This window comes from Spea bombifrons, chromosome 5 (genome assembly GCF_027358695.1).
Source record: "Spea bombifrons isolate aSpeBom1 chromosome 5, aSpeBom1.2.pri, whole genome shotgun sequence".
NCBI classification, from domain to species: domain Eukaryota; kingdom Metazoa; phylum Chordata; class Amphibia; order Anura; family Pelobatidae; genus Spea; species Spea bombifrons.
The window spans coordinates 28,724,028-28,751,830 of NC_071091.1; the positions used below are offsets into that span (position 1 = coordinate 28,724,028).

The 27,803-nt window shown below is 39.7% G+C and overlaps 1 protein-coding gene across 2 annotated transcripts in view; it reads right to left on the bottom strand.

The window, feature by feature from the left end:
• The window catches only part of OSBPL10 (oxysterol binding protein like 10), a 133,412-nt gene extending 114,485 nt beyond the window's left edge, over positions 1–18,927 (bottom strand). For both annotated transcript variants that reach the window (XM_053468005.1, XM_053468004.1), the window contains exon 1: positions 18,249–18,927. In XM_053468005.1, the coding sequence (XP_053323980.1) occupies positions 18,249–18,547 (299 nt within the window). In that variant the 5' untranslated portion in view covers positions 18,548–18,927. The remainder of the gene's footprint in view (positions 1–18,248) is intronic.
• Positions 18,928–27,803: the final 8,876 nt, after the last annotated feature.

Consider the following 27,803-nt stretch of genomic DNA (forward strand, 5'->3'; position numbering starts at 1 on the left):
TAGTGAGGGTATGAGGAAAGGAGAAAATGGCATGTGAGCTAAGGTAGGGTAATGACAGATGGGAGGGAGAGAAGTGGACTGTGGGGGGCTGTCAAGGTGAAAGGAAGATGAAATATATTTGAGTAGAGGAAAATAAAAGAAGAATGAAAACATGTAGTGGGTTCATAGTAAGGATTAGGGTGATTGGGACAGAAGATCAGGTGGAAACGTGGAATTAGACAAATAACAAAAAAGCCCATCTAGCCTGTACACTTTTATACCAGTAACAAAACCTCAGTCTTACTTAGTCCTTGGCCTTTTTTATGTCCAGGATAGTTGTTTGCCTATCCCAGTGCCCTACATGTTAAAAAAAAACCTAGTATTCATTTGAAGAAGTCAAATTAATTTTAACGCCCCATTTATTTTGAGAAAGCAGCTTTAGACATTACTCACTGCTTTCTCTGGATGACCAACACAGGGATCTGTTTGCTAAAGGGAGAATCAGCAAGACAGCTCGCAGGAGAGTTGTGGTATTAACTCCTTGGTTTCCATATTCTTTATTAAGATCAAAACCCAGTGAGCATTTGCTGAAGAATTGCCTTGACTTGCTGCGTGTAATTTATAGTTAAATCAGTGAGATTTAACAAGTGAACCAACACATTATACAGGTCCGGATCAGCCCTTCTTGCAGAAGAAACTTGCTAGTTCTGGCCCTTCATACTGAATATTGAAGTGGGGGAGTTGAAACTCTCTAGTCACTCCACTTTACTGCATAGACCTGCTGTGGCAGTGACATGAGTTGACATAGACTGAGATGATCTTACCTAGATCCCATCTACCGATCTGGGATAGAAAACCTTGGACTGTCACAACAATAATGAGTATGAAAGCTTGGCAATAATAACACCTTATTGTTTAACCTTCATAGACTACAGTATATGATGCACATACCATCATCCCTCCACGTGCTTGGCTTTAAATGGCCATTCTGTTGAAGATACCATAGATCCACCATAGATGAAAATTGTCACAATTAGGTCCCAGGACAGTTCTCAGAGCACATCTCCCACTGACTGTCATGGAGGAACTTGCTTTGAACATTTGCGTGGGGAACACCAACAAAAGTGGTCACTATCACATACGTTAATGAGCATTTGGATGAAGTGTCCCTTTAAAATATGTAAATGTGCATACCGGGCATAATCAGGTTTAAAAGAATTAACAAATAAAGTAGGATTGGCAACATAAAGGATGGCTGTGTAAAACGGTGTGTGCTTGCATTTGAAAGGGTATTATGAATAATAAATCAAGGATTAATAAGTCTGGACACTTTTTCCAGCCCTATTGGTCATTTTGGCACTTTCAGTGCCAGTGAGCATTCTGGGAAAAGACGGTTAGTGCCAAACGTGGTGTGAGCACCCTTGATCCTTGCTTGGCACTTGCCTCTGCCTGGCAGAAACCCCAAGTACTAAAAGCTGCATTCCATTTTTACATGATGAGCCGTGATGATGTTTCTGCAGTGTGGTGCCTACATGATGATAGGAGGTTAAGCTGAGCCTGACAGAAACTTTTTATCATCTATTTATGTTTTTTTATGATTATGATTGAATATGAAAACATCCAAAGCCCATATTTATTTATGGTGTTATCATTGCACAAACAGCCAGTGGGGAACAGAAGATATGACTGAAAACATAAATGTACTATTTCTGTGCAGAAGCAAATTCAGCCCTGATTTAATTTAGTTAAGAAAGTCAATGCGCTAAAGTGTATTGCGGCATATCACCGCATCCCAGGATAGGATTCAAGTTCTGGCTTGCGTTCCTAAGTATCAGTGTGGGGTTTTATTTCATTGTTTAAGTTAATTGTTATATCCCATGGCTTGTTTTAACAGATAATCCACTATACTTGTTAAGCTTTAAATGACACGTACCTTGATTTTACTGCTATGATTAACAGAACAGTTAAAACAGGTAATATGTCTAGTTTTATTACTATTTAGTGTGTGAATAGAGACTATTATATATATTTAGTAAAATCTGCACTAATTGTTATATCTTAAAACTTCGACACATTTTCATGAGTGAGTATAAAAGGTAAGCTAAACCCAGTTTTATGGGCACAGAAATTAAATAAAGATTTGACACACTCCCATTAATTCTTGATTTCTGCATGGCAAGAACAACTTCTCATACAGAAGAACTTCCCAGTTATGCTGTAAGAGATCTCTACCTCTCCGCTGCCTACATGAGATGTATGAATAGAAAAGACAAGACTAATAACGGATTAACATTTGAGTCTTTAAATCAGGTAAAATCAGGCAGACTGGATGGGCTGAATGGTTCTTATCTGCCATCAAATTCCATGTTTCTACAAGGAGTCATCTAACGAATAAAATGTGTCACAGGACCAGGGATTAGCAAAGTGTCAATAGAAGGATACCAGTGTCAGTGGCAAGATTAAGGAACGTCCATAGAACATCATTAAATTGTCCACAACAGACCCCAGTAAATGTACACCATAAGCAATGTTGGTGCCTACCCCTGTCTTTGACACCAACCCTCCTTGTGTCTTAAACTATCATAGATGAGCCTTCTCCAACAAATAAGATCAAACTAAGGGCACTTTCAATTTGATAACTCAGCTTTAACTTCTCTAACATGTTCTTGTTTAATATATAAGGGTTTAACATTGTCAATTTAGTAGTAAAGGCCCAGCACGCTCATGAGGCCACTTGTCCAGATACCTCTGGCCTAAAAAGTAGTGGTCGTTTTAAGGCTAGACGTGGCACCCTCCAGGGTATTTTGCCCTGCAGTACACAAAATGCGTATCCAGAACAACAAGTACATTAGCACTCACTGCCCTGGACCCTCCATACACGTTGACCATTCTCCAGTATTATCACAGGAGACACCATACTGCTGGATGAGCAGCATATCTGTTGACTTCTGAATATACTATTAGGGAACTGAGGTGTGTATCAGCCTAGTATTTACCTTCAGTATCTACTTTCATATCTACAGACTGTCTGCTTGATCCTTTTGATCCTTGATCACTCTAATCACTCCAGGCACCTCTTAACACAAGGTGTATTCACACCTCAACCTGCCATCAAGGTCTTCTTCATATAGTGCTCTACAAGGACTCCAAATTGCAAAGCTATTAACTCCAAGAACTGATGGCAGGCCCACCTTCCACAGCATCCATTAAGGAACTTTTAACATCCTCCATATCAAGTTTGTCTCCCATTACCATCTCTGTTTTTTAGTTTATTCACTTTGGAGCTTTTTACTTTGGAGGTTAACAAGCAGTTACTAGTGTAACATTTTGGCTGCAGCAAAAACTTGGCTCACACCATATCTTACATTTTCAGATAACCCATTTTCTCTCCATATATTTCATACATTTATGTCAATGCCTCCATACAGTTTAATTAGTCAGTGTCAGGCCTGGTGATTAAGATTAAGCCATTTGTTTACCACTAGAAGTATGATAAGGACTAGGAGTGACAAGTTGACGGGACTAAAATAACACAGCTAGAAAACATAAAATTACGAATATGCATCTGCCTAAAAATAATACAATTATGCAAAAATAAACATTTTAAAAGAAAACAGCACAATACTGCTGAAAATGAAAACAAAAAAAAAGATTTTTGTCTGGTACTGGTATCAGACAAGATACCAAATACAAAAGTGTGACTTTCAGGAAGTAATCTCTCCAATATTATGCAATGTTTAGGAATCTGATTTAATTCCACACTTACTGTACCTCTGGGGTTACCCAAATAAAGAGCTCAACCAAGTAGCCCTTTTTTTGTTTATTTTGCCACTTATTTGTTTATTAGTCGATTTGTTGATTATGTCTATAAATATATCTTGTACTTTGTTTCAGGTAGTTTATGATTCTTAACTGTACTTGCTATCTAAGTGTTTATGGTATGCAATATATGAAGTATATAAGTATTTTGGTAAAAATGTCCAATTTGGTCGCTGTATCATACAATGCACTTGAACAATAGGCACCAACCCAGTGGTGCTCAGGGCATTTACCCCCTATGCTCTACAGCAAGTCCAGCATTCATGAAGCAATCTAGAGACCTGCAAAACCCTAAGAAAGGCTTTTCTACTACTGTCAAAACAAATGTCATGATAACAGACATATCAGCAGCTTTCTCTTCACTGTAGAGAATCCATGTGCATTTAAGTGTAAACATATGGTTTTCCGCTTTAACAAGACATCTCACCTCGTGACAGGTAAGGAAAGGCTGCCAATTGGCTTATCGATTGGTGTATACGTCACACGATATGACACCACATACAGGGTACATGGCTGATATTCTGAGCCCATTTTACCAGATATGTGTGGCTTACCTACCTGGAACTCTAAGAGTTAATATACAGTACATCCATTTGAATCGGTGCCATACAGGAGGTTACTAGAGAAATCAGATAGTTGAATTTGTTTGTACCTGGATAGAATACTGACTGAAACATGACACGTGAGTAGATAAAAGTGGGTGTTTTAAGGTGTTGACCAAGCATACTTCCTTTTAATGTGCTTATTAATCACATTGAAAAAGCCTTTCAAAGCTGTGTCCCAAATATACTGATGGCATCAAATCACGCAAATATCAAGTGGGATTAGGCTTCTCGGTTATCGATATATTTATATAAATTGTGAACATGGCATGTCAGAGTTTGACAAACCCAAGTGCCAGGTCGCCATGGTGACTAGAAATCACTTCCCTGCATGCCCGTCAAACAGGGTCCCTCTGCTCAGTAATGTTATTATTTCTTAATTACGATTTACATAATATTTTATTATTAAGGGGACTAATGATAGTGAAGCATCATTATCATGGAACAAAAATGAAACTGTCTCCTGCATTTTTTGTCTGGCTCCTAGATCCAAACCAAATTTGTCAACCCTTGAGGTCAATAAACATTTGTTCAAAGTTAGAGCAGAAAACTTCTAAATACATTTCTTCTAAATAAAAAAGTTTATACTATGCTAAAACAAATAAATACTTGATTACCTATGTTTGAGTTGTTTGTGCTCAAGCTCTCCACAGAGTAGAGGACTCTTGGAAACTGCAGTGTTCCACAAAGAGGGAACTATGACATCTGTGAGGAGGGCCTCCTGAGAATACTATGTCACAGAAAACACAATACATGGCCCTTGTCTCCCACAGCGCAGCAAAATGGCTGGTAGGAATATTATCTTTAATTTATATAAAGCCAACAGAACAGACACTGCTGTACAATATGTTATGCAGGCAATATCAAACAGTCTCAGCTGACTGTAGGGCCGTCACAACTAAGGGACAAGGCAAAAATCCAGCCATGACAACTCTCTCTGTTTAGCGTTGTGAATTAATTTTACACCTTCAACTACCTTATTTTACCTATTTTACCTTCAACTACCAACTACTGTCTACATGGCAACTGAAGACCTCAGTGTCTAGCAGGTGCCTCTGCATTCGAATACCTGTTTGTCTACAATCACAGCCCTGACCTTCAAATTATAGTAATCAGGCAATGTGAATGGACACAAGATAATGATTTATGTGGTTTGAGGTTTCTGTGTAAAAAATGGTTGATTGAAAAAATAAATGATTATTTTAAATTTCACTCAATTCATTCTAAAATACCATCCTTCTTTTTTTTTTTATTCGTGTTTTGAAAATATTTCCTTTACAAGAGCCTAGTTCACCCCAGGGAAGCTGACATATTTAGCAAAAGTGGCATATTAGCTTCCATGTTCTAAAATATCTTCTCAGCACACGATTACAAAGGCTGCCAGAGCTTCCAAAGGAGAGCTGGAACTTAAAAGAACGAGGAAATAGCATTAGTGCTTAGATAAAATCACTTACAATGTTGGTTTTAGGAAAGTGGAAAAAAAATCTTTACTTTATATGCAATTGCTGTAACTATAGCAGGACACTGTGGTCATACTGGTGGGGGCATGCTCTCTGTGGACAAACAGCCCACGGACAGAAAGCTGTGCCTGGATAGCCCTCAGACAGCGTACATGCCAGGAAGCCCTCAGTCAGGGCACGAGAAGATGTAGATGAACAGCAGGTCAAATCTGGAACCACAGAGTCCAAACAAACTGGGTTACAAAGGGTTGGCTGCAAACAGGCCACAATAACCAACCATAAAGTTGCATGCAACTCAAAGGCATTAATGGAAGGTACAGCAGGTATTTAAGGACAAGGCTTCACCCAGGTAATCAGCTTCATCTACCATAGTACATACCGTAGTCCCAGGTTCACTCAGAATGAAGGCCTCTAGAGGTTAAATATATGTAAATAGATATTAGAGATAGAATGTTCAAACCCTTTGAAGTAATAATTCTTTGATCATGTTAAATTTTGACTTGTTTTAAATGCTTAATTGTCATAAACACTGATAGGATATTGCTATAGAAACATAAAAATGTTTTTTTAAATCTGGGTTGTTCTAATATGGCAGGTTTGTTAAGGTATACTTGGACAGCACATAGGAAATAATTGTCTTCAGTAGCTTACCTAAAGGGGGGGGCGAGGGAGGCCGCCCCGGGTGCCACTCATTAGGGGGCTGCTCAGAAGCCAGACGGCCGCCTAACAAGGGGCAGCAGCTTACCGCTGAGGAGCTCGCACACTGTCCAAGGTGAGTGAGGGCATATGTGGGACAGGCAGGCTGATTTGAGGGGGCAGAGGTGATACAGGCAGGCTGCTAATGAAGCAGGGTTGGCAAAGGTAGGCTGTTTCAGGGGCAGAGGTGGCACAACAGGCAGGCTGTTTCATGGGCAGAGGTGGCACAGGCAGGCTGATTCAGGGGCAAAGGGGACACAGGCAGGCTGCTTCAGGAGCAGAGATGGCACAGGCAGGCTTCTTCAGGGGCAGAGGTATCACAGGCAGACTTTCAGGGGCAGGGGTGGCACAGGCAGGCTGCAAAAGGGGCAGTAGTGGCGCAGGCAGGCTGTTTTAGAGGCCTACCAGGTCAAGGTCTGGCTTAGTGTATAGTGATGTGAGTTACGCTGTACTGCCATCAAAGTCTGGCTCAGTATATAGTGATAGAAGTTATGCTGTACCATATCTGTTCAGTAAATGTTATTTATTTAAACTTATTTGATTTTTTTTTTAGATTTCTAGTTTTTTCCAGTTGACATAAAGTAAAACAAAATGTGAATAAATATTCTTGCCAACATTATTTTTTTTTTTTGTGTATGGGGTGGTGCCACATACAGGATCCGCCCCAGGTGCTGAATACTCTAGGTATGCCCCTGGATGTCTTTAATGATGTCACAAGGTGGCATCTGCTCATCCTATGTAGGGGGCCCTGCGACAGAATACATGTTATGTGGGTCCTCATCTATGTTCCATTGGTTTACAACACCAGGAATTGCTTTCATGCTGCGAATATGGGTATGAGACCCTTCTCAACAATAAAGCAGGAGCAGGCACAAACCTTGCCACAGACACTGGTGTCCATTTACAGACACTTTGCCTATCCCCGCAATGAAGTAAGATTCTTCTCTGGGCATAATCACTTCTAACTCACAGATGACTCATTATGGCTGTTATCAGAGTACAATCTACACTAACAGCTGGTATGTTTTACATTGCCCATGTCCTGATCTTTATAATTGGCATTTTAACATATACCAGTATTACAAAGAGACTGCCTATGCAAGTCCTAAACTGCTAATGGCAACACTATTTTTTCAATTACAGCTGCATTTTAAACAGGCTTTTCTTTTGTGAACTGCGACTGCATTATCCTCCTAATATTAAAGTATTCCTTGTTTCTTAAGAGCCCGATAACGTGCCTCAGTTGTATAATGTTGCCATGGCAATTAGTACTTTCGAAAACAGGCATAATTATTTATTATTTTAAAGGATAGCACTGATAGTTAAAATTATACTCAGAAGGGTAACACTGCATTAATATTTCTCTACTTTTTAATGAATGTCTTTTATATTCACATGTTATGTTTACAGCTCCACTAGAAAACAAACATTAACATTAAAAAAAGGTTGGCAATACAAACAGATAATCGCTAACTGAATAAATATATGGGAACTAAAACAGGCAACAGAAAATGGCGGCCTTCTATAACTTGGTGCAGCCACAAAAAAGGGTCTTAATCCGATTTAAAGGGTTAATTTAAGGAAAATTAGATCTCTTTTTCCTGCTCCCATTCCAATATGTGCATCATCTACTCACTTTATTTATTCTATCACTCATATCACGCATAGTTACTGATGAAGTTGTGGATAGAAGCAGTGACAGGTAAAAGTGTCGTCCTACGCACAGTCCTCCCGGGTTCCTTTCTGCTACGAATGCAAGCATTAACCCCTTTAATCCTGTACAAACTGCCACCAAACTCTTCCCACTTATGCTCATATTTTATATGACAGTTATGTTTTTCTCTAGCAGACTTTACTAACAGATTACTGTTCAGAAACTTTGGTGATGTGTATCTAAAAATATATTGTCACAGATTGGTAGCATTTTCAGCCAGCATGTTTATTTCTGTTCATACGGTGACTCATTTCACAGTGTTTGTCTAGAAAAATTCATCAGCTCTTAAGGAAGAGTTATGATTCATCACAATATTTGAGTTATTCAAAATATTTGAGTGCATCAGGGTACTTGGAACTTACTAAATGTGAACATGTCTGAAACCAACTCAACTTATACCATCCTACTAGAAAGGAAAAGGGATAGGGCCGTAATAGTCAAAGATGGTATATTTTATTTGGCCAACATGCATTCTTCTTTAGTGGGGCTCTAAAGGGACACTCCAGCCATAACATGCACTTTAATGCATATAATAAATGAGTAGACCCTTTTTTCTACTACTGTTCTAGTGCCTATGATTTTAATGGGAGTGCTTTCCTACCACTGATTGGCTGCTTGAAGCATCCAATCAGTGGCAAGAAATGCCAGACCACAGGCAGGAGGAGGGCAGCAGCAGTAACAAGACTAAAGCTTCTAGGTCAGATACAGGTTTTTTTCTTTATATATATTTAAATACCCCTTTAAGAGCTTATTAAAGAAAAATGTAGCACCAGTTTTCTGCAAAAATGTATGTACAAATGTATTATAAAACCAATCATGCAATACTGGTTAGTCTGGTTAGATTTAAAAAAATATTCTGTCCTCAGAAAGATTTCTCCTTTTAATCTTGCTATTCCACACACAGCATTGACAGCATTTATATTTAGCTTGTTTCTTATTCTTTTAAGCGTCAGTAGTAAAAATGACAGATAACATGTAATTAATCCATTGCAGCATCTGTGGAGCAAATTGGCCGTAAGGTACATTCCATATGGTTCCAGAACGATACCAAAATAAACATTCTGCTCCAAGTTGCATGTAAACAAGACGTAATTGGATGAAAGTTTGAAAAGTTGGATTTTTCTGACCCAGTAAATATATATATGTATCGAACTAACTTTATTTTTAGAAGGAAGAGATGAAACTGCCTTCAGGCCACATTACAAATACCTGGCAACACGCTACATTTTTATCCAGCTGAGCCGTACCTATGTCAGTAGACAGCCGTTGGCCTGAAATTGCCAAGGCCACCTTATCATCTCCAGTCTGGCCCTGGTTCCACTACATCCATGGGTGGGCAGCAGCCCTTGATTTCATAAAATTTTAGGATAGCAAGGCATTAATTCAGGCTATTTTGTGTGTATGTGAGTTTAGCTTGAAATTCCACATATTGACTGTAGACAGTCTAAACCTATGGTTCCGGGTAGCTATTACCCCATTTACTGGATCTTTCTTATGTCCTTTTCATGGCTTTTCTAAGCTATGCCTTTTGGACCAAAATTTATAGCGCACCAAGAATGATTCAGACAAATGTTTTTTTTTTTATTCTCGTCCATTAGTTTTCAGACAACGAATTTTGCTTTCTGCCCTTTTGGTTTGGATCAAAATTGGAGGGCTTTTTACATTCGGCAAATAAATTAATTGTCACTCACCCTCATTCTAATGTTCTTTCACACTCTCATTCACATTCTTTTACAATCTCATTCACTTTCTCTCAAACTCTCTCTGTATGTCTCCCTACTTTATCCACTGTTTCCTTGCTGCGTAGATTCACTTATTTTCTTGCATCTTCTTGTTCTTCTGCCTTCTTCCCGTTTTCTTCATCTTCTGCTCAAAGAAAAGCCTTCTTTTTTGGCTGCCTCTCTGCAGACAACTAGACATGGCCTCCCTGTAGAACTTCTGCAAAAGTGTGGAGCCTTTGGGAACAACCTCTCCCCCGAACAGTGGAGAGGCTGTCCATAAGGCTCCGCCCTTTTCCAGAAGTCTACAGAGAGGTACGAATAATACAGATAGATTTGCAGAGTAAGAGAGGGACAGAAACGCTTTTCTTCCTCCGCCAATCTGTCCTTTTTATTCTTGCCTCCCGCTGAACTTTGGCAAGTTCCGGTCTGCTACATGTGTGATTGGTGTGGGTTAACACGGCTTATTATCTGTCATTACTCAATGTACAGCACTATGCAATATGATGACAGCCCCCGTGTATGAAAGAGTTTTATAATAATGGCACTTAATGCATAATCTATTGGTATGTGTAATTGGTTTTTCAAAATAACAGAAATATGTCCTTGAAAAAATGTTACAGGACCACATCATTTTCTCTGTAAAATTGCACATTGCAATATCTCATACATGGTGAGACATGGTCCCTTTAACGGAAGATGATTTTTAAAAAGGTACAATGCTGGGCAATAAGCTGTGCTGTACACATTATCCACAGCCACCCCTGGTTAAGGAGAAATTATTCTTCTGAAATGGCTCAACATGTGTTTATAATTTAATTTAATTTGTAAGCAACATTCTGTGATTTCTCCAATATTGACTGTGTATCTTCCCTCATTCATTGACCAATGCCAAACAAACTTAACACACTTGGTATGCCAAGCTCCACGATTAATGTCAAATGCCTTATTAGATGTGGATGAACTAATCTTTTTTTAAATTTGCCTGTAACACCAACCCCACTTCTTTGCTTTTCAATATATTATATTTTCTTCTTTTTTTTAATCTCTGATTGTGATTTTCATGCATATCACTGTTTATGTTTTGTAAAATTTCTAGACAAAATTTCATTATGTGCTTGCTACATGACTGGGTACTTTTGATACACTGTAACTGACAGATACATTAAATATATTTAGGGACAATAAGCTTGATGCTTGATGGAGCATGGAAAAGGCTGGATTCTGATGCTGGTAAACGCGGCTTTGCATTAAGTGTCATTACTATGTTTCATTCATTCATTTTCACAATGCTCTCATTAATTCTTTCATATGATTTAAACCACTGCCACTGGAACTGTTTTGTGCTTCTAAGCGCCAAACAGTTCCAATGACAATGGTTTAAATCATATAAAAGAATTAATGAGAGCATTATAGCAATGCCACTTAATGCACATTGGTGTTCAAAGCACCAATCACCCAATGCAACAGACAGAACATCTGCAAAAAAAAGGTGGAGGTGTCGTCATTATTCTGGTCTCCTGGTGAACTTTGGCAAATCAGCAGAGCCTCTGGGCACACGCCCTCCTTCGAATGGAGGAACGTCGAGAAGGTGTGCACTAGAGCCCTGCTTGGACTGTTTTCTTAACCCCGCTCCCGCCAATCCCGATAAATTTTTGACCATTACTACCCACTCCCACAACGTGTGTGGCCCGCTCCTGCAACATATGTGTCCAATCCCGCCCGCTCCCGCAACATATGTGTCCAATCCTGCCCACCCCTTTACCTGAACTGCAGATTTCCCGCGCTCTCCCGCAAGGCTGCCTACGCATTCCCTGCACACAGTGAGGTGACGTAAATTCACGTGACTCCGCTGGGTTCCTGGACGGAACAAGAGAGCGTGAGCAACGCAAAGGCAGCCTTGCAGGAGTGCGGGGATTACTGGGACCCGCAGGTATGTTGTCTGACCACCCACAACACCCGAAAATCCACCCGGGCCTGTAAGGGTCCCGATGCAGGTCTCTAGTGTGCACCAAGACTCTGACAATTTGCCAAAGTTCACCAGGAGACCAGAATAACGAAGACAGATGCAGAAAGAGAAGTGTTCCTACACTTCTTTTTCTCTGTGATTCTATTTACTCTGGCTTCTCTGTGGACTTCAGCAAAAGGCGCTCCACTGTTCCACCAATCAGGAGAGAGGATGAGCCCAGAGGCTCCACCCTTTTTTAGAAGTTCACCAAGAGCCATGTGCAGTTGTCCATGTAGAAGCAAAAAAAGAGAGCAGACAAAGAAAAAAGAAAGACGAACAAGAAAATGCAATAGAATAAGCGGAGCTGCTCAGCAAGGAGACACGGACACAGAAGCAGCCGGTAGAGTAAGTATGGATATATTCAGAGCGAGAGTGAATGATAATGTCAGAGAACCTGACTGTGAAAGAGCATGAGAGAGTGAATGAAGGTGAGTGAAAAAAATAACGAAATTCAAACAATAATTCAGAAATGTCCTTTTTTTGGTTTGTTTTGTTGGGGGTCCCTCCTCGTTTTTATACGAATTGACAAATTTTGTTAACATTTTAATTCATACTAATCCAAATGCACAAATCTAGTGTACACAGATTATTGTCTCCCAGATTTGTTTCAGGCCTCTATACTACTGGTCCCTATGGTTGGTGTTCCACCCAGGCTTACAAAAAAACACCTCTCTTATTTGTCAGTGGGATATCCAAATGCAACACATATATCCAAAATCTTTAATGGAGAAGTCCCACTGTGTGCTAAGTAGGTTTTTGTAAGGAAACACCATGGGTGTTCTTTGGTTCTTGTTTCCCCGGTATTATTTACAGGCAATAAATTTAGCAGGGTGGATTCAAATCTATGATTTTTCAAAACAAAAAAAATTATTTAAATCACATTTTTTTTAATTTAAGTCAGATTTCCTTAATTAAATGTAATGAATGATGAATGAATGAAATCTTAATGAAATGCTTTTGTGGGGGGAAAATCTATCAAAAGATACTTTTCTATTTAAGAAACATTATAGTTCAAAGGTTATTGAGCATGAAATAGAGCTTAATTATGTAGCATAATATACCTAAATATATACCTAAAAAAGTTTTAGTAGTAAATATTAATTCATATGTAAACTATTTTTTCATATTTAATAAAAACTATGATTCAGAAAAAATCATTTTTTGTTTTTAGTTCCTTTTATTTGCCAGCCTGCCTCCCAGTTATGCACATCTGACCCCAGGCGTGCCCCCCAGACATGCCTTATACCTCCTATATGCGACTTTGCCTCCCTGATATGCCACTCTGCCCCCGATATGTCTTATAGCCCCCTGATATGCCTATATGCACTCCACCCTCTGATATGACTTATTCCCCCTATATGCCACTGTGCCCCGATATGCCTTATATCCCCCTATATGCCACTCTGCCCCCCAGCTATGCCTTATACCTTCCTATATGCCACTGTGCCCCTTACATATGTCACTCTGCGACCCTGATAAGCCATTCTGCCCCCCCATACTCCCTGAAAGTCTAATGGGGGCAGCCGGTGAACCTCCGCTGGTGGCTTGCACTTTCGCTAGAGCTTCTATGACTGAGCACCGGAAGGTCCTGTGACGCCGGTGCTCCATCATAGAAGCCCCAGCGGAAGTGGAGGGCAGAAGCTGAGACTGTCGCACAGACGCCCACCGGCTGCCAGAAAGGAGAATCCAGGTCCCATCTTAGTGTTATAAACTGAACTCTATTTGAGGTCGGATTATAGAATGACGGGTATTTTTCAGAGCATTTGCTCTGAAAAGACCCTCATTTTATAGTCAATAAAATTGATTCAACGAATCCATTAGTTGTTGCAGCCGTATTAAAGATTATAACTACCAGCAAGAATGAGTCTAGTGACTGAAATCAAATCCACCCTGAAATTCAGTGTTTATTAGCCAGACTATGGGATTGGTACCAGTTTAAGATGATGTCAGAAGTGCCACATGTGAAGTCAAATTATTGTTTCAAATAAAGATACTTTTGCTAATTTTGCAACAAGTTGTGGCTTGCATATTGACGCCATTTGCAGAATAAATATTTGCATGATCACGTGTTGAACATCACAAATGCTGCTTTGTTCTTATCTCCAAGAGGCTTCCAGGTCACTAGAACTAGCTTCCACAAACGGCAGAGGATCATGAGTAGGTGACTACTCGCGTGAACCATGCAAATAAATTATAAAGTTAATATTTATGAGGACTTTTTGGAACAAATATTACATACATATTTTATCAACCAAAGGACAATGCCAAAAGCAGGGTGAGAGTTCCGTTTTAACCACAGACAAATGTTGATGAAAAGATGCAAAACCAGCCATCCCAGTTTTGCCTCAATATGTTCCTGTATATTGCGGGTTACTAGGCCTCAGTTGATATAAAGATATCGATAAAGCATCCCACAACACCACAAAAAGCACTAGCAAGCATGTTGGATAATGTTGAATAAGCTGACAATCAATCTTTGAATTACTGTATTATGTTTACAGTAAGTTGAATAGTCCATCGGTCTTGGTGGCTACTCAATACCTAGTCAAATAGAAAGGACTTACTCACATTACAAGCGAGAAAATAAACTAAATGATTATAGGCTTCTTCTCTGACCTCTTTTAATTTATTGTGCCCCCCAAACCAGCATCAGCACATAACGGTTCATTTTCAACCACATAGTTGACAGCTGTCTCTATGTCAGTCCCAACAATAAGATGCCTTTATGACCAAAGTCTGCAATCTCTGCGGTTTATAGTGCATACTCAAGTAATAAACCTGAATGCAACCACGTGGATATAGAGCACAAGAGTACTTTTAAACTTTAATGTTGCGCAATCAAGAACGCGACATCACTATTACTATTTTTGATACCGACCCACTTTGAGTGCACTCTGATGTAGCCTGTGACATATGGGTGCTCATCACTTATGTTATCTGTTTGCTGAATCTATTCCCAAAGCAGATATTTTTTTTCCCCAGGACCAGGTGAACACTTTAATGGTACAGTTGCTGGGTGACAGTATGAGTTTGAGTGTTTACTGCTATATTTTATAACTCAATAAACAAAATGTACGTAGCAGGCAATGAAGCAGCCATAGTTTACACAATAGAAGGTTAAATATATGCTAACTCACTATTTGCATAAGAAAATATAGAACCGGAACAGAGCTTTTAACCAATAAACGCTTCCTTGTGCTTAATGTCACACACAGAACAGGAAGGCTGATACCATGAATCAAGAAGCCTGCTGACAGCCACAGGGAACACATGGGATCCAAGTACAATATTTGTGACTTACAAGGTACAAGTTCAGATACCAGCTGAAGTAATCCTCATTACTCATAGGGTAAATCATTGAACTGACCTGCAGCCTTACTAATAAAGCAAACATAGTTACTTATACTTATTTATTACAATACGTACGTTCATAAGTCAACGCGTTTTACTTTTCTAACCATAGAAAAATGCTCTTCTTCCAAGGCTTTTTTTTTGCACGTGATATTCAGTTTAATATGTTGTTCAGTATTCTACCATAGTATATATTCCCCACATTAAAAGCAAGGGATGGGAAATGCTTAACATTCTTCATACCGTTCAATACAACACTCATAATACTCCCAATGACAGCTAATCCCTATCTAAATGCATTGATTGCTGGATAAAGAGTTTTCCATTTTTCTAAACACACTCCTTTATAGAACACATAGCTTTTGGGGTTTTTTTATTCCTAGATCAGCTTTGTAACTGTTTATCAACTAGCCATATCATCCCCTAACAGGCTGTGTCTACAGTTTAGAAGCCACTGTTTGATCGAGCTGCTATGGTCTTCCCCTTGACTTCGAAGTTTTGAGTTTTAACTTGATTGGGAAAGTTGACATAACAAAGTTGGAGGTAAATTTACTCCACTTTCAACTGTGGCAAATTCAGTGTACATGTTAGTGAACTCAAAAAGATCACGTGGCAATTTATGGCCTTAAGGAACCTAATTCCTCTATGTGGACAGTTCTGGTGAATGACACATATAGTCTTATCGCAGATGGGGATAAGAGGAGACTCAATTTCTTCTTATAGGAATTCTACCGATAATGTTGTGATGGACACAAACCAGACTGAGCATATATGAAGGACAGGAGCACAGACGTATCTTTTTAAGAAATTGCCTACATTATTTAGTTTGCGAATACACGCACACACATACACATGCTCGCACTCATGTGCATCCCTATACTATAGAACAGCAGCGCCCAGCAATCCTCTTTGGACCCAACAGAAGGAGCAAGAAGTAAAATTTTAAAACATTTTTTGTCACTTTTCCAGTAATTCTCTTGTTCAGATTCATAAACATATTTATACTGGTAGCCATGTTTTCCAACAGTTCGTTATGCGTAGTTTGCACTATGTGTTGTCAGTCAGTGATAAGTGTAAAGTCTTGCATGATATGCGGAAGGAAAACTGACAAACGGGAGATAACAGTGTCTAACACTAGGGAAGTGTTTTCTAATTTAAGAGGAACTATCTAACTGGTAGTTTCTCCTGTAGGAACAGCAAAGTTAACCCTACATATGTATAATAAAATCCAGGGTAAAGCTGACATGGGGTAAATCTGTGCGAAAATCTGTTAATTTAATTATGAATAATGCAAAGTTTACTTTGTAAGTCAAACTGTTTCAACTCACCGGAAAAAGCTCTGGTACAGTTGATATGAACTTTATTGATATAAACTTTTAATTTTTTTTAGGTATTTTATTTTGGGCATTTTATGTAATTGTATATTAGGTATTTTATTTTAGTTTTTTTTTTTTTTTTTTAAGTAAACCTGTCCTGATTAGACAGCCAGGGTCAGAATATACGCATTAATGAGACTACTCAAGACACATAATTTCATTGTGAGTTATTTGGTACTAGAAATTAGATTTTTTTTAGTCAATAGCACTTAGTTAATTACTCGGGTAATTTAGTATTATTATTATGGAACACCTGATCAGACCATTTACTTTACCTTTTTATTTCAGCAACACATTCTAACTTCTTACTGCTTGTAGAAGTTTTTTTTTGGTTTGTTTTATTCTTTAAAGTCAGAGAAAAAAAAGAAACACGTGCAACTCTCCCCAGGAAATGCATACTTTATCTAATTTGTCTGGCACAGACAAGATGCTTTATCTGCACAGCAATAACCTTATATATAATTCATGTCCAAATGCCTGCCTGCATTTTATAACATCTCACCAGTGTTTTTGCTCATTTGTTTATGATTTAGCTGCATTGCTTATATATATCAACATCGTTAATAATGATTTACGGGAAACAGCAACATTAAAGCCAGGTGTTTAGGATAGGCGACCATTCCATCTTCACTTGATATGGACTATGATTCCCATCAGGCAGCTGAGTTGTAAAGCACGCATATAATGTATAAACCTTGTTAGTAATTTAAACTATTTACTGCCTAGGTCCTGATACGTAATACAACTTAGTTCAGTGGAATTGTATAAAGAATAACTGTTCTGGATTCCCTGTCCTGTTGCATTGGCAATAAAATTCAAACTAAAAGTCAACTACTGAGAAGCAATGGCCAACTCATAATATTAAACTCGCTGTGCGCTACTCATTGGAAAGATGTACCGAAGTGTTGTTTTTATTATTATTTATTATTATAATTATTATATTTCACCAGTGTCATTATTATCTATTCTTCAGATGCTATTAATAGTATTACTATATTTTACTCAAGTGTCATTACTATTATTATTACTATTATTATTATTATCATATTTTGACCCAAGTGTCATTATAATTATTATAATATAATTAAGTATTATTATTATATTTTTTTACCCAAGTGTTGTAATTATTACTTATTATCTTTTACCCAAGTGTTGTCGTTATTATTATCTTTTATTTACATAAAACAATTTACTCAGCGCTTCTTACAGTCCATACATTGACAAACTAGAACTGACAGACTTAGAGGAACTGAGAACAGATCCAGGACATCCATCACTTTAGGAGTACTTAAGTACATTAATACACAAGGAAAACAAACTGGAAGGAATGCTCTCTGTGAAGGGGATGCCCTCCAGTGTATCCAAGTGACCCATGGGTGCCAAAGGTGTCTACAATCTATCTGCCCAGGTACTGACTTGGGGCTAGCAGGCCTGTTAGGATAAGGTTGCCAGTTATGGTCACACAGCAGTCACAATAGGTAGATGAATACAAAGTAGCGATCCGTGGGATTTCTGGGTGGGTTACCTGTTCTGCCAGCCCTGGATGAGGTTGGTGTACTTGTTCAGCGACCCCTCTATGACTTGTCTTTGCTGCTGCAGCTCCCTGCCTCCCTTGCTCGCCTGTGCTGCTCCCCCATCCAGCTTCCCAGCCGCTGCCACAGCCTGATGCTGCTGCTGCTGCTGCAGACCTCGCACGGATCCCGAGCCTAACCCACGGCTGGCAGAGGACGGAGAGGACCCCGCCGAGGTGGCCCTGCTGCTGCTCCGGCTGCTACTGTTACTGCTGCCCCCTCCACTCTGCTGCTGCTGAGACGCCTTCTCCATGGCCCTGCTGGATACAGTAGGCTCTGTGCCCTTAACAGCCCAGCAGAAGACTCGTGCAGAATAAACTACAGGTTCCTCCCTCTTTAACCCTAGTTTGCCGGATCGTTGCAAAGAGTTTGCCTTTTTTCGCGATCTCTTAGCTTCCTGGTGTGGGCTCTTCTTCCAGCATCGCCTCCATGATATGCGATCCCCATAGACACATATAGCACCGTGTCAGCTGCTGATCACTGGCAGTGCCTCCATGCACATGGCCTCCTTCCCCTGCCAGTCCCACCAAGATGCCTGGATGGAAAGTATCCTCTGCTGCCAGATCTGAATTTGCTGATGTGTATCTGAGTGGGGATTTTCCTCCACCCTGTTCCAGTACAGCACCAGCACCACCTCCAGCTACACACCTCCTCCTGACCATCCCACCAGGATGTGTACTGGGACTGTCCCATGCAAGAGTCCTCTCTGCCCCTTCCCTCTCTTCTCACTAAAGCTTCATTCAAAGCACACTTTTTAAGACCTGTGTTCTCTCTTTTTTACTTTCTCAATATGTTTTGAGCAACTTAAATAGTTATGATTATGGTATTTTATTTTTTTTGAATTGGCAGGAGAGGCATGTGGCAGTCTTGTAAGACTTTATAGGATTTCGTTTTGGCTTTGAACAGTCAATCAGCTGCAAAAATGATTGGACCTCGGAGGAGACGGGCCGCTGCAGCTCCAGAGCTGCAACTTCCACCATAAATGTTTTATAAAGAACACATTTCAAAGTACTTTAACCCCTTGCTGACGGAGGACTTAATAGGATGACTCCAAATCCTACCAGCTGGCTTCGATTTTTTGGGGGAGGCATCCCCTTCCAGTGATGTCACCAGAGATCCCCTATTGGGGAGACCAAAGGGGATGCTGCTGGTCACTGTTAGGACCCCAGAATACCAAATTTGAAAATGTTACTGTTTTGAAAGTAAAATTCAAATATTTTCACTATAACTGCCAAAATAAATGAACATTCTGGGAATTTGTGTACAAGGTTTTTTTTTCAAAATGTTGAATTTTTTTATACTTTTTAAATAGTAAATTATGGATTATATAGATGAATATGGTTTTAAAACCCTGCCCTATTTGTTGCGAAAAATATAATGTATAATTTGTGTGGGTACACAAATGAGAAAGAGGGAAATTGTTGAACAAGGGCATGGCAAAAATGTAGAAAATGCTGTCATCCACAAGTGTAAAAATGCCTTTGTCCTGAAGGGGTTAAAATGTGTTCTTCTTTGGCGTAGCCTCCCACTGAGTGTAGGTAACAATATATATGTTAGAATGTATTGATTAATAATTATGCAGCACTTTCTATTAAGCACTGCATACCTCTCAATATCTTGTTTTAAGGGGCGTGGTTAGAGGCATAGCCAGAAGTGCGCCTTAAGAAAGCCATTCTAGGTGGCTTTTGACCCATATCTAATTCCTTCCTGGCCATCGGCACACCAAGTAAATGCTCACAAGCAATTACACATCCATGCTCACATACCTACACGCAATTACACATCCATGCTCACATACCTACACGCAATAACACATCCATACTCACACATCCACACACAATTACACATCCATGCTCACATATACACAATTAGACATCCATGCTAACAATCATATACATACAAACAAACATCCCTGGCCACGTTAACCTCTTACGGCTCCTGAAGCTTCCTCAGGCCCCGTAGCAGCGACCGTGTAATTACACCAGCGTGTCTGGGTATGTTAGTGTGTGGGTCTGGATATGTTAGTGTGTGTATGAGTATGTTAATATGTGTGGGGAGGGGTATGTCAGATCTTAGCCTGTGTTTGGGTATGTTAGTGAAAGTGTGTGTCAGTGTGGAGGTATTTTACTGTGTAAACGTGTCTTTGTGTATGTTAGTGTAATGAAAGAAGTATTAAGATCCCTTATGGCGTACATAGGGAGCTCAGCGAGAACAGTTGGGGATAGATGGTCCGAAAAATGGTCAGGAACCTGGAACAGCATCCAAATTCGAATAACAAAACAGAAGGCAATTAATTAACCAAAATAGCACTGGACCTGCACAGGAGTGAGCATTAAACCAACTGAGGGTAATGAAGATTCCATGTTGAAATAGGCAGTCCAGTTCTGGGGGTGTCTCCCCAGTAGTGGATGGTAAATTTGGTAACAGTATGTGTGTCTGTCTGGGTATGTTACCGTGTGTGTCTGGTTGTGTTAGTTTGAGTATCTGGGTATGTGTGCCAATTTTATGGGTAGGGCATAGTGGAAGAAGCTTTGGAGCAGTGAATGCAGTAAATAGTCAAGTAAGTAATTGCCTGTGCTTTCAAAATGTCCCTGGATTTTTTCCCAAATGTTGGCAACTATGCATTCCCATCCCAAGTTGAACTAACTGTGTTTTAAGATTTTTTTCACTGGCCTGGGGTGGCAGCTGCCCCCCCCAGGTCAGCTTGCCTCTGGTATACATTTACCTGAATATGGAGACTAGGTAGTCTTTTTACCTGGTTTGCATGAAAACAATCAAAATAAATCAATCACTATAAAACTAAAGGAAACCTGCATTTTTGGGGTCCAATAAAGAAAGTAATTTTAAGGATCCATTTGGTGAAAAGCCCCATGCAGACAAGTTGCTATATACCAATAATGTTTAATAGTAGCCAAAGAAAACTACCGTATTTGCTCGATTATAAGACGAGGTTTTTTTCAGAGCAAATGCTCTGAAAAATACTCCTCGTCTTATAATCAGAACTCAAATAGGTCTGACTATGAGACGACTAAGATCTAGATCCCCCGCAGGGGACCTGTATCCTCCGGTCCCCCCCCGCCCCACTTACCGGTACTTCTGAGTCCCCGGTGTGTAGCTGGGGCAGCGTGTAGATGCCGGTGCGGGGAACTCTGATCTCTGACAGTCGGGGAAGGTCTGCGCGACAACCCCCGCTGCTAGCCACGCCTCCTTCCGGCTGCAGCATAAGTGCGTGGGATCTACACGCTGCCCCGGCTACATGACAGGGAAGTCAGAAGCAGCGGTAAGTTTGGGGAGGGGGGCGGGGGAGTGTTAAATGGGGGGCATAAGGCATTTCTGGAGGCAGAGTGCTCTGTGAAATGCCTTTTAACCCCCTTAATGCCACTCTGCCTGGGGCACAGTGGCATATAGGGTTAAAAGGCATATCATGGGGCACAGTGGCATTTAGAGGGTTAAAAGGCATATCATGGGGCACAGTCGCATATAGGGGGTATAAGGCAAAATATTTTTCTCAATCATAGCTTTTATTAAAAAAATAGTTTAGATGAATTAACATTTACTGGTAAAACTTTTTTCCTATAGGGTCGTCTTATATTCAGGCTTTTTCTTTTTTTCCTAAATTAATATTCAGATTTGGGGGGTCGTCTTATAATCAGGGTCGTCTTATAATTGAGCAAATACGGTAATATTAATGAAAAGACCCATGTAAGGTGAATATTTTCTAATTCAAGCAACATTGGTTTTCATTTAGTTTAAATAGAGGGTTAACCTGAAGTAATGCTACAGATGAGATTTGTTTACCAACCGAGAAGGAATTGGCCCGGAACACAAGGCTCCACGAACGGAAAAATAATACTTGGAAGTACTGCAGAAACCTGGTTTAGATTGTCACGTCAGCTCCTTGTGGTTGTTAACAAGTCACGAAAGCACAACATAATTGGACTGTAAACACTAGACTTCAGGGACCAATGTGCCTGACAAACGCCATGTAAATTCTAGCATACTGAGGGTATCTAGGAAAACGGTGTCAGATCCACATTTATCTGTACTGGTCCCTTGGGTTAGATTTAGTTAATGCTTAACGATAGAGAGTAAAACTTCTTGTTAAAAAAATAAATAAATACTGAGTTACTCGGCATCCAAGTAGTCATTTTGATATGACTCCATAAAATAATAAAAGATTTTTTTTTCTGGTATTGTTCAATGGTGTTCAAGACAAAGAGCATATGCAATTGCGAGTTACTCCAATTTACAGCTTATTTATATGAATACATACATGCTTCCTCACATATACTTACATACATACATTGACCACAATGTACTTTTTTGTGCCTCCTACTAATATCTTTATATTGGTCTCATAGCTTCTTATAGTTAAATGGACAGTCCAATGCCCCACAGCCTCACCAACAAAGAACGCATGTTTGAAAGGGAAAATGAACAAAGATTATTTTGCTGAATACCTCTATGCATTTGGATGATCGTCTAAACTGGTCCATGATCCACACTGCCCACAGAAGCAGAACAGTAGCTAAAAATCATAACTTTACCACAAAAAAACAGCACTGTTAGGACGTATGATTTTGTGGTCCTGGAACAGGGCTGCCCAAAGCTCATTTGATTTAGGGACTGTGCTAAATCCTGATTATACGATGACCCCCCCCCCCTCTTTAGATCTTTTTGAAAGAAAGAAAAATGAAAAGGCCTTAACATAAGACAAATAATTTATGTACAATAGTTTTGGGGTAGGACTGGGGGTAATAATGTGGGGTGGTAATCTAATTCATATTTCGTGTGTACAAATTCTTGTATATTCACCTGCCAGTGACCGCATTTTACTTCTGCCATTCAGCAACACACTATGAATCAGATACACACTGATTCACATATACACACAATCACATACACATAACATACATGTTATATTAATGATTAGGAAGCCTTGGGAACATGTTGATTTTTAATATATTTATATTATAATATACATACAATCAGAGGCGTATCTACTGAAAATGGCGCCTATGGCAAGCACTGAAATTGCGCCCCTGTCCAAATATCTAAAACCCATTTACTAGCCCCTACTGCCCATATGTATATATATATATATATAAATATTAGTCCCTGCTGCCGATAGCAGGTATAGATCAACACACAAACCCAGATCAACTGAAATTCACTTGTGATCTCAGCACTGAAGGAATATATACCCTCCCCCCCAGCCACTATATACCCTCTTCCCCCCTACCCACTATATACCCTCTCCCCCCCACCCACTATATACCCTCTCCCCCCACCCACTATATACCCTCTCCCCCCCACCCACTATATACCCTCTCCCCCCACCCACTATATACCCTCTCCCCCCACCCACTATATACCCTCTCCCCCTACCCACTATATACCCTCTCCCCCCCTACCCACTATATACCCTCTCCCCCCCCGTAGTTCTCTCACCTTGAAGTCCAGCGACGGGAGCACGATGCTACTGTCATCCTGCACCGCTCGCTGGTGCCCGCTGCTTCACTGCTGAGCGCCGTAATATGACATCATATTTCGGCGCCCAGCAGTGAAGCAGCGGGCACCAGCGAGCGGCTTTTAAACGCTGTCTTCTTTTTTTTGATGCGGGGGAGAACGAGGGGCGCCAAGCGGTTGCTAGGCGCCCCTCCGCATCAAAAAAAGAAAAGACAGCGTTTAAAAGTCACTCGCTGGTGCCCGCTGCTTCACTGCTGGGCACCGAAATATGATGTCATATTACGGCGCTCAGCATGAAATGCCGGCGCCGGGACAGAGGTAGGGGCCTCGTGGAGGAGAATGAGGGGCGCCTTCAAATGGCGCCTATGGCACGAGCCATAGGTGCCATACCCTAGGTACGCCTCTGCATACAATTACTCCCAGACATTAGCAGTTTCTTAGCAGATAATTAATCTCTCTATTACCAGACATGAGCAGATTCAGAGAATTAACCCCTCTTTTACCAAAAGAGGAATCGTCAGAGGGGGGTTGAGAGCAGGATCGTAAGAAAAATATATCTATATTTCATTTAAGTTCTAAGATATGATCAGGGTTGTTACTATCTACTAGGAAATTCTTCAATATTTTCTCCCACAACTCTCTGGTTTTTAGAGATGAACCATTACTCCAGTTTACACCTTTTTCCATATCTATCTGGTATTTTAGTTGTAGTTCTAATTTTTGTTGGGAGATAATTGAATCTTGTTTCCATTGTCTGGCAATTAGCTAATAAACAATATATCGTAAAAAAACCAAATTGTGTTGGATCCAGAGAGGACCATCCTTGATGTAATAATGCTGAAACAGGGTCTTTTTTATATCTATTTTTGTAAAGTGTTTTATCAAAACAAAAGCAATATACCATTTTTTTTTATTTTACTACAATACCACCACATGTAAAGGTAGTTACCCTCGGCTTGGTTACATCTCCATCATAAGTTAGCTTGGTGAGGATAGATATATGATAATCTGGTTGGAGTCAGATACCACTTATTACAAAGTGTATATTGAATTTCTAAAAGGGATAAATCTCGTGTGGCCTTGTTAACTTTGTTTAAAGCTTTATTCCTTTCCATTTGGTCTATCTCTACTCCTATCATTGTTTCCCATTTTTTTATAATTTACATTTTTTTATCCTTATTCCAATCACGGAAACAGTCTAGGAATTTGGAAATATGATACATTTCATGGTACTTTTCTAAAAGCTAAGCAATGAAATCTAATATTAAAAAAGGGCCCCAAATAACTCAAAGTATACATATACTGTAGTGTATCTGAAGAACATGTGTCAGTTATAAACACCTAGCAAAGGCTATCAAACTATGATTTGCATCACTTAAAAAGTACATTCCAGTTTACTTCTTGAAGACAAAGCATATGCTACTGAATAATGCGTCAAAGGAAAATCACCCGTTATAAAGCTTGATGTGCAATTATTTTTTAAAACATATTCAGTAAATACGTGTGCCTTTTCACCTTCTATAATTTAGCAGGCAATACAAAGGTCACGCCTTTACTTCCTGGTGGAAAATGAGGATACGTGCCAGCACTAGACACTGGCACGTGCCAGCACTTAACAGTTCATACAAAAACACACATATTAATACCACATTTACACCACCGTTATTACTTATAAAAAGTACGTCTTAAGATTCCTTATTCAGAACATATACAAATTAACATAACAGACCATTGTCACACGATACAAATATTGTTAATAATATAAATAAGATAAAGGGCAACATAATACAATCTTTTTGTATTTTGATTATATTATATATATTATATTATATAATAATTTTATTTAATATGTTATTTTATTATTTTCTCATGTTTCCAGGGATCTGAAACATTCTTTCAATTTCTTGACTAATTCTTGATTGTACTGTTTCTGCTTTGTCATACCTCTATCCATGCCAAATGGAAATATTGTTTGTTCACTTGGCCAAAAGACAGACGAAATAACACAATATACTTGTTATTGAGGCTTATAGCCAGGTGTAATTTGCACAAAAAAACACCAACTCAAATATACGCCCTCTACATTCGTAGGTCTTATCGGTAATGAGTTGCTGACTTCTGTCTCGAGGAAGTAAGCAAGGGGAGATCCTGGAGACTTCAAAAAGTACAATCAAGTATTAGACTACTGTTAAAAGCTTGTGAAGGGCAAGTCCCCATTTGTTACCATCTTACATTTTTTGCACACGTATAAAATTACATAGTGAAAATCTAAATTAAATATAAGATTGATCCTAACCTGTAAGGGCTGTCATGTTCCAAAATACAAAGTAGATTATTTGATTGCATCATCTAACTACCACAGGCATACATAGTAGCTTTAACAACCCTCTCAAAGCACTACTCATAAGAGGTAGGATAAGAAAGGTCTATATTCTGGGCATGTGTCATCATATGTGTACCAATGAGGGTCATACAGTTCATTTTTTGGGGGCTTTTTGACAAGTAAGTACACCAAGCACCATTGCACTCTTCCAGGCCTTTTAGAATGGAAAGCTGGAGGGCTGGGGCCTAAATGGCACCTCTTTTTAGTTTCGGCTCACACAATTCTGTTTTGTTTTCCACACTGTGCATGTGTGACTATGAATTGCTTTTGTTGATTGAAAGAATTTGATTCAAGTCACTGATTTTCTGTACAATGAAAATGACCATGAAGAACAGGGAATGCTAGATTTGTACTCAGGAGCATCTCAAAGTTTTGTTGGCTTCCTGGAGGGGGAGGGTTGTGTCTTTTGGCTGCCACCCCTCCCTAAAGACTTCAGTGCCCTTTGGGGGTCCTAGAAGATCCAACCCGCCTTAATCTTTACCAGGAGAAAAGTGGGGAGTGCAGTCCCAAAAAGAAGAAGAATGCAGATTCAGCCCTGCCACATTTGGAGTGCATTTTTTTACAAAATGCAAGGGAAGTACGAGATACTTCAAGCTCCTTCAAAAAGTGTATAACATGATATGATGTAAATAACAATAGATCACATCAATGTATCAAATGACATGGTCCAATTGACACATGCTATGCCTGTATATGCCTGATTTGGCTGTCAATAGCTGTATTATGAAGGTTACCTTGTGTATGATAACTAAAAATGTTTTGTCTTTGAATAAATGCAATTAAGTCTACTTTTTGTATAGGCTTTGCTGAGAACCAAAGATAATTAACTTAAAGACGCTGTGGAGAGGAATTTCCTCACCTACCACTCTATTTTGTAGGGACTTTCCAGGAACTCACACAGAGGGTGCTATTGAAGAATGACATATTATCACAGGCTCATCCTCAGTTTACTTATACTACTCTATCTTTGAAAGTCTTGAGGAGAGGTAGGACCAATCCCCAACCCCCTATCTACTGCTCCCTCCAGACTCTTGCAATATCCCATTCCACCTATCTTCCCCGTACCAACATCCCCTGGTGTCATGCCACAATATCAGTTTATTTTGAGCTCCTTTTAATGGTATCTCCCTTAAGCTAGATGATCCATGTGTGGGCTGCCATGTTTTTGCGTCCCTCGAATTGCCTTCTGTTTTGGTTGTTGTCATGATTACTGTTGCATTTTTGTTTTTCATATCAATGAATAAGTGTTGGTGCTAGAAAGTAAAGGTTGAGTATCCCTACTCCGAAATGCTTGGGACCAGTATTTCAGATAAGGGAAATAATAATTTCTGCTCCGTTGTTCAGGCTTTTCCTCATGGACCCAGAGCGCTTCCTGTCCTTTGTCCAGGCTTACCCAGAGCACATCCAGTCTGGAAAAGGGGAGCAAAAGTGCTCCGGGAAGCCTGAACAACAGACCAGAATAGATCTGGGCCGGCGGGGAGAAGCCTAAACAACGAGGCAGACAGAAGTAAGAAGCTGAAAAAGAGGCAGGGAAAGGATCCACTGACTACAAGAAGGATCAGACCACTCTCTCCTGTTTCCCCCTCCCCTCAGTCCTGAGTATCTGAATTTCTTTTATCTGAAAAAATTTAGTTTTTGGATCATTTCGGATAAGGGA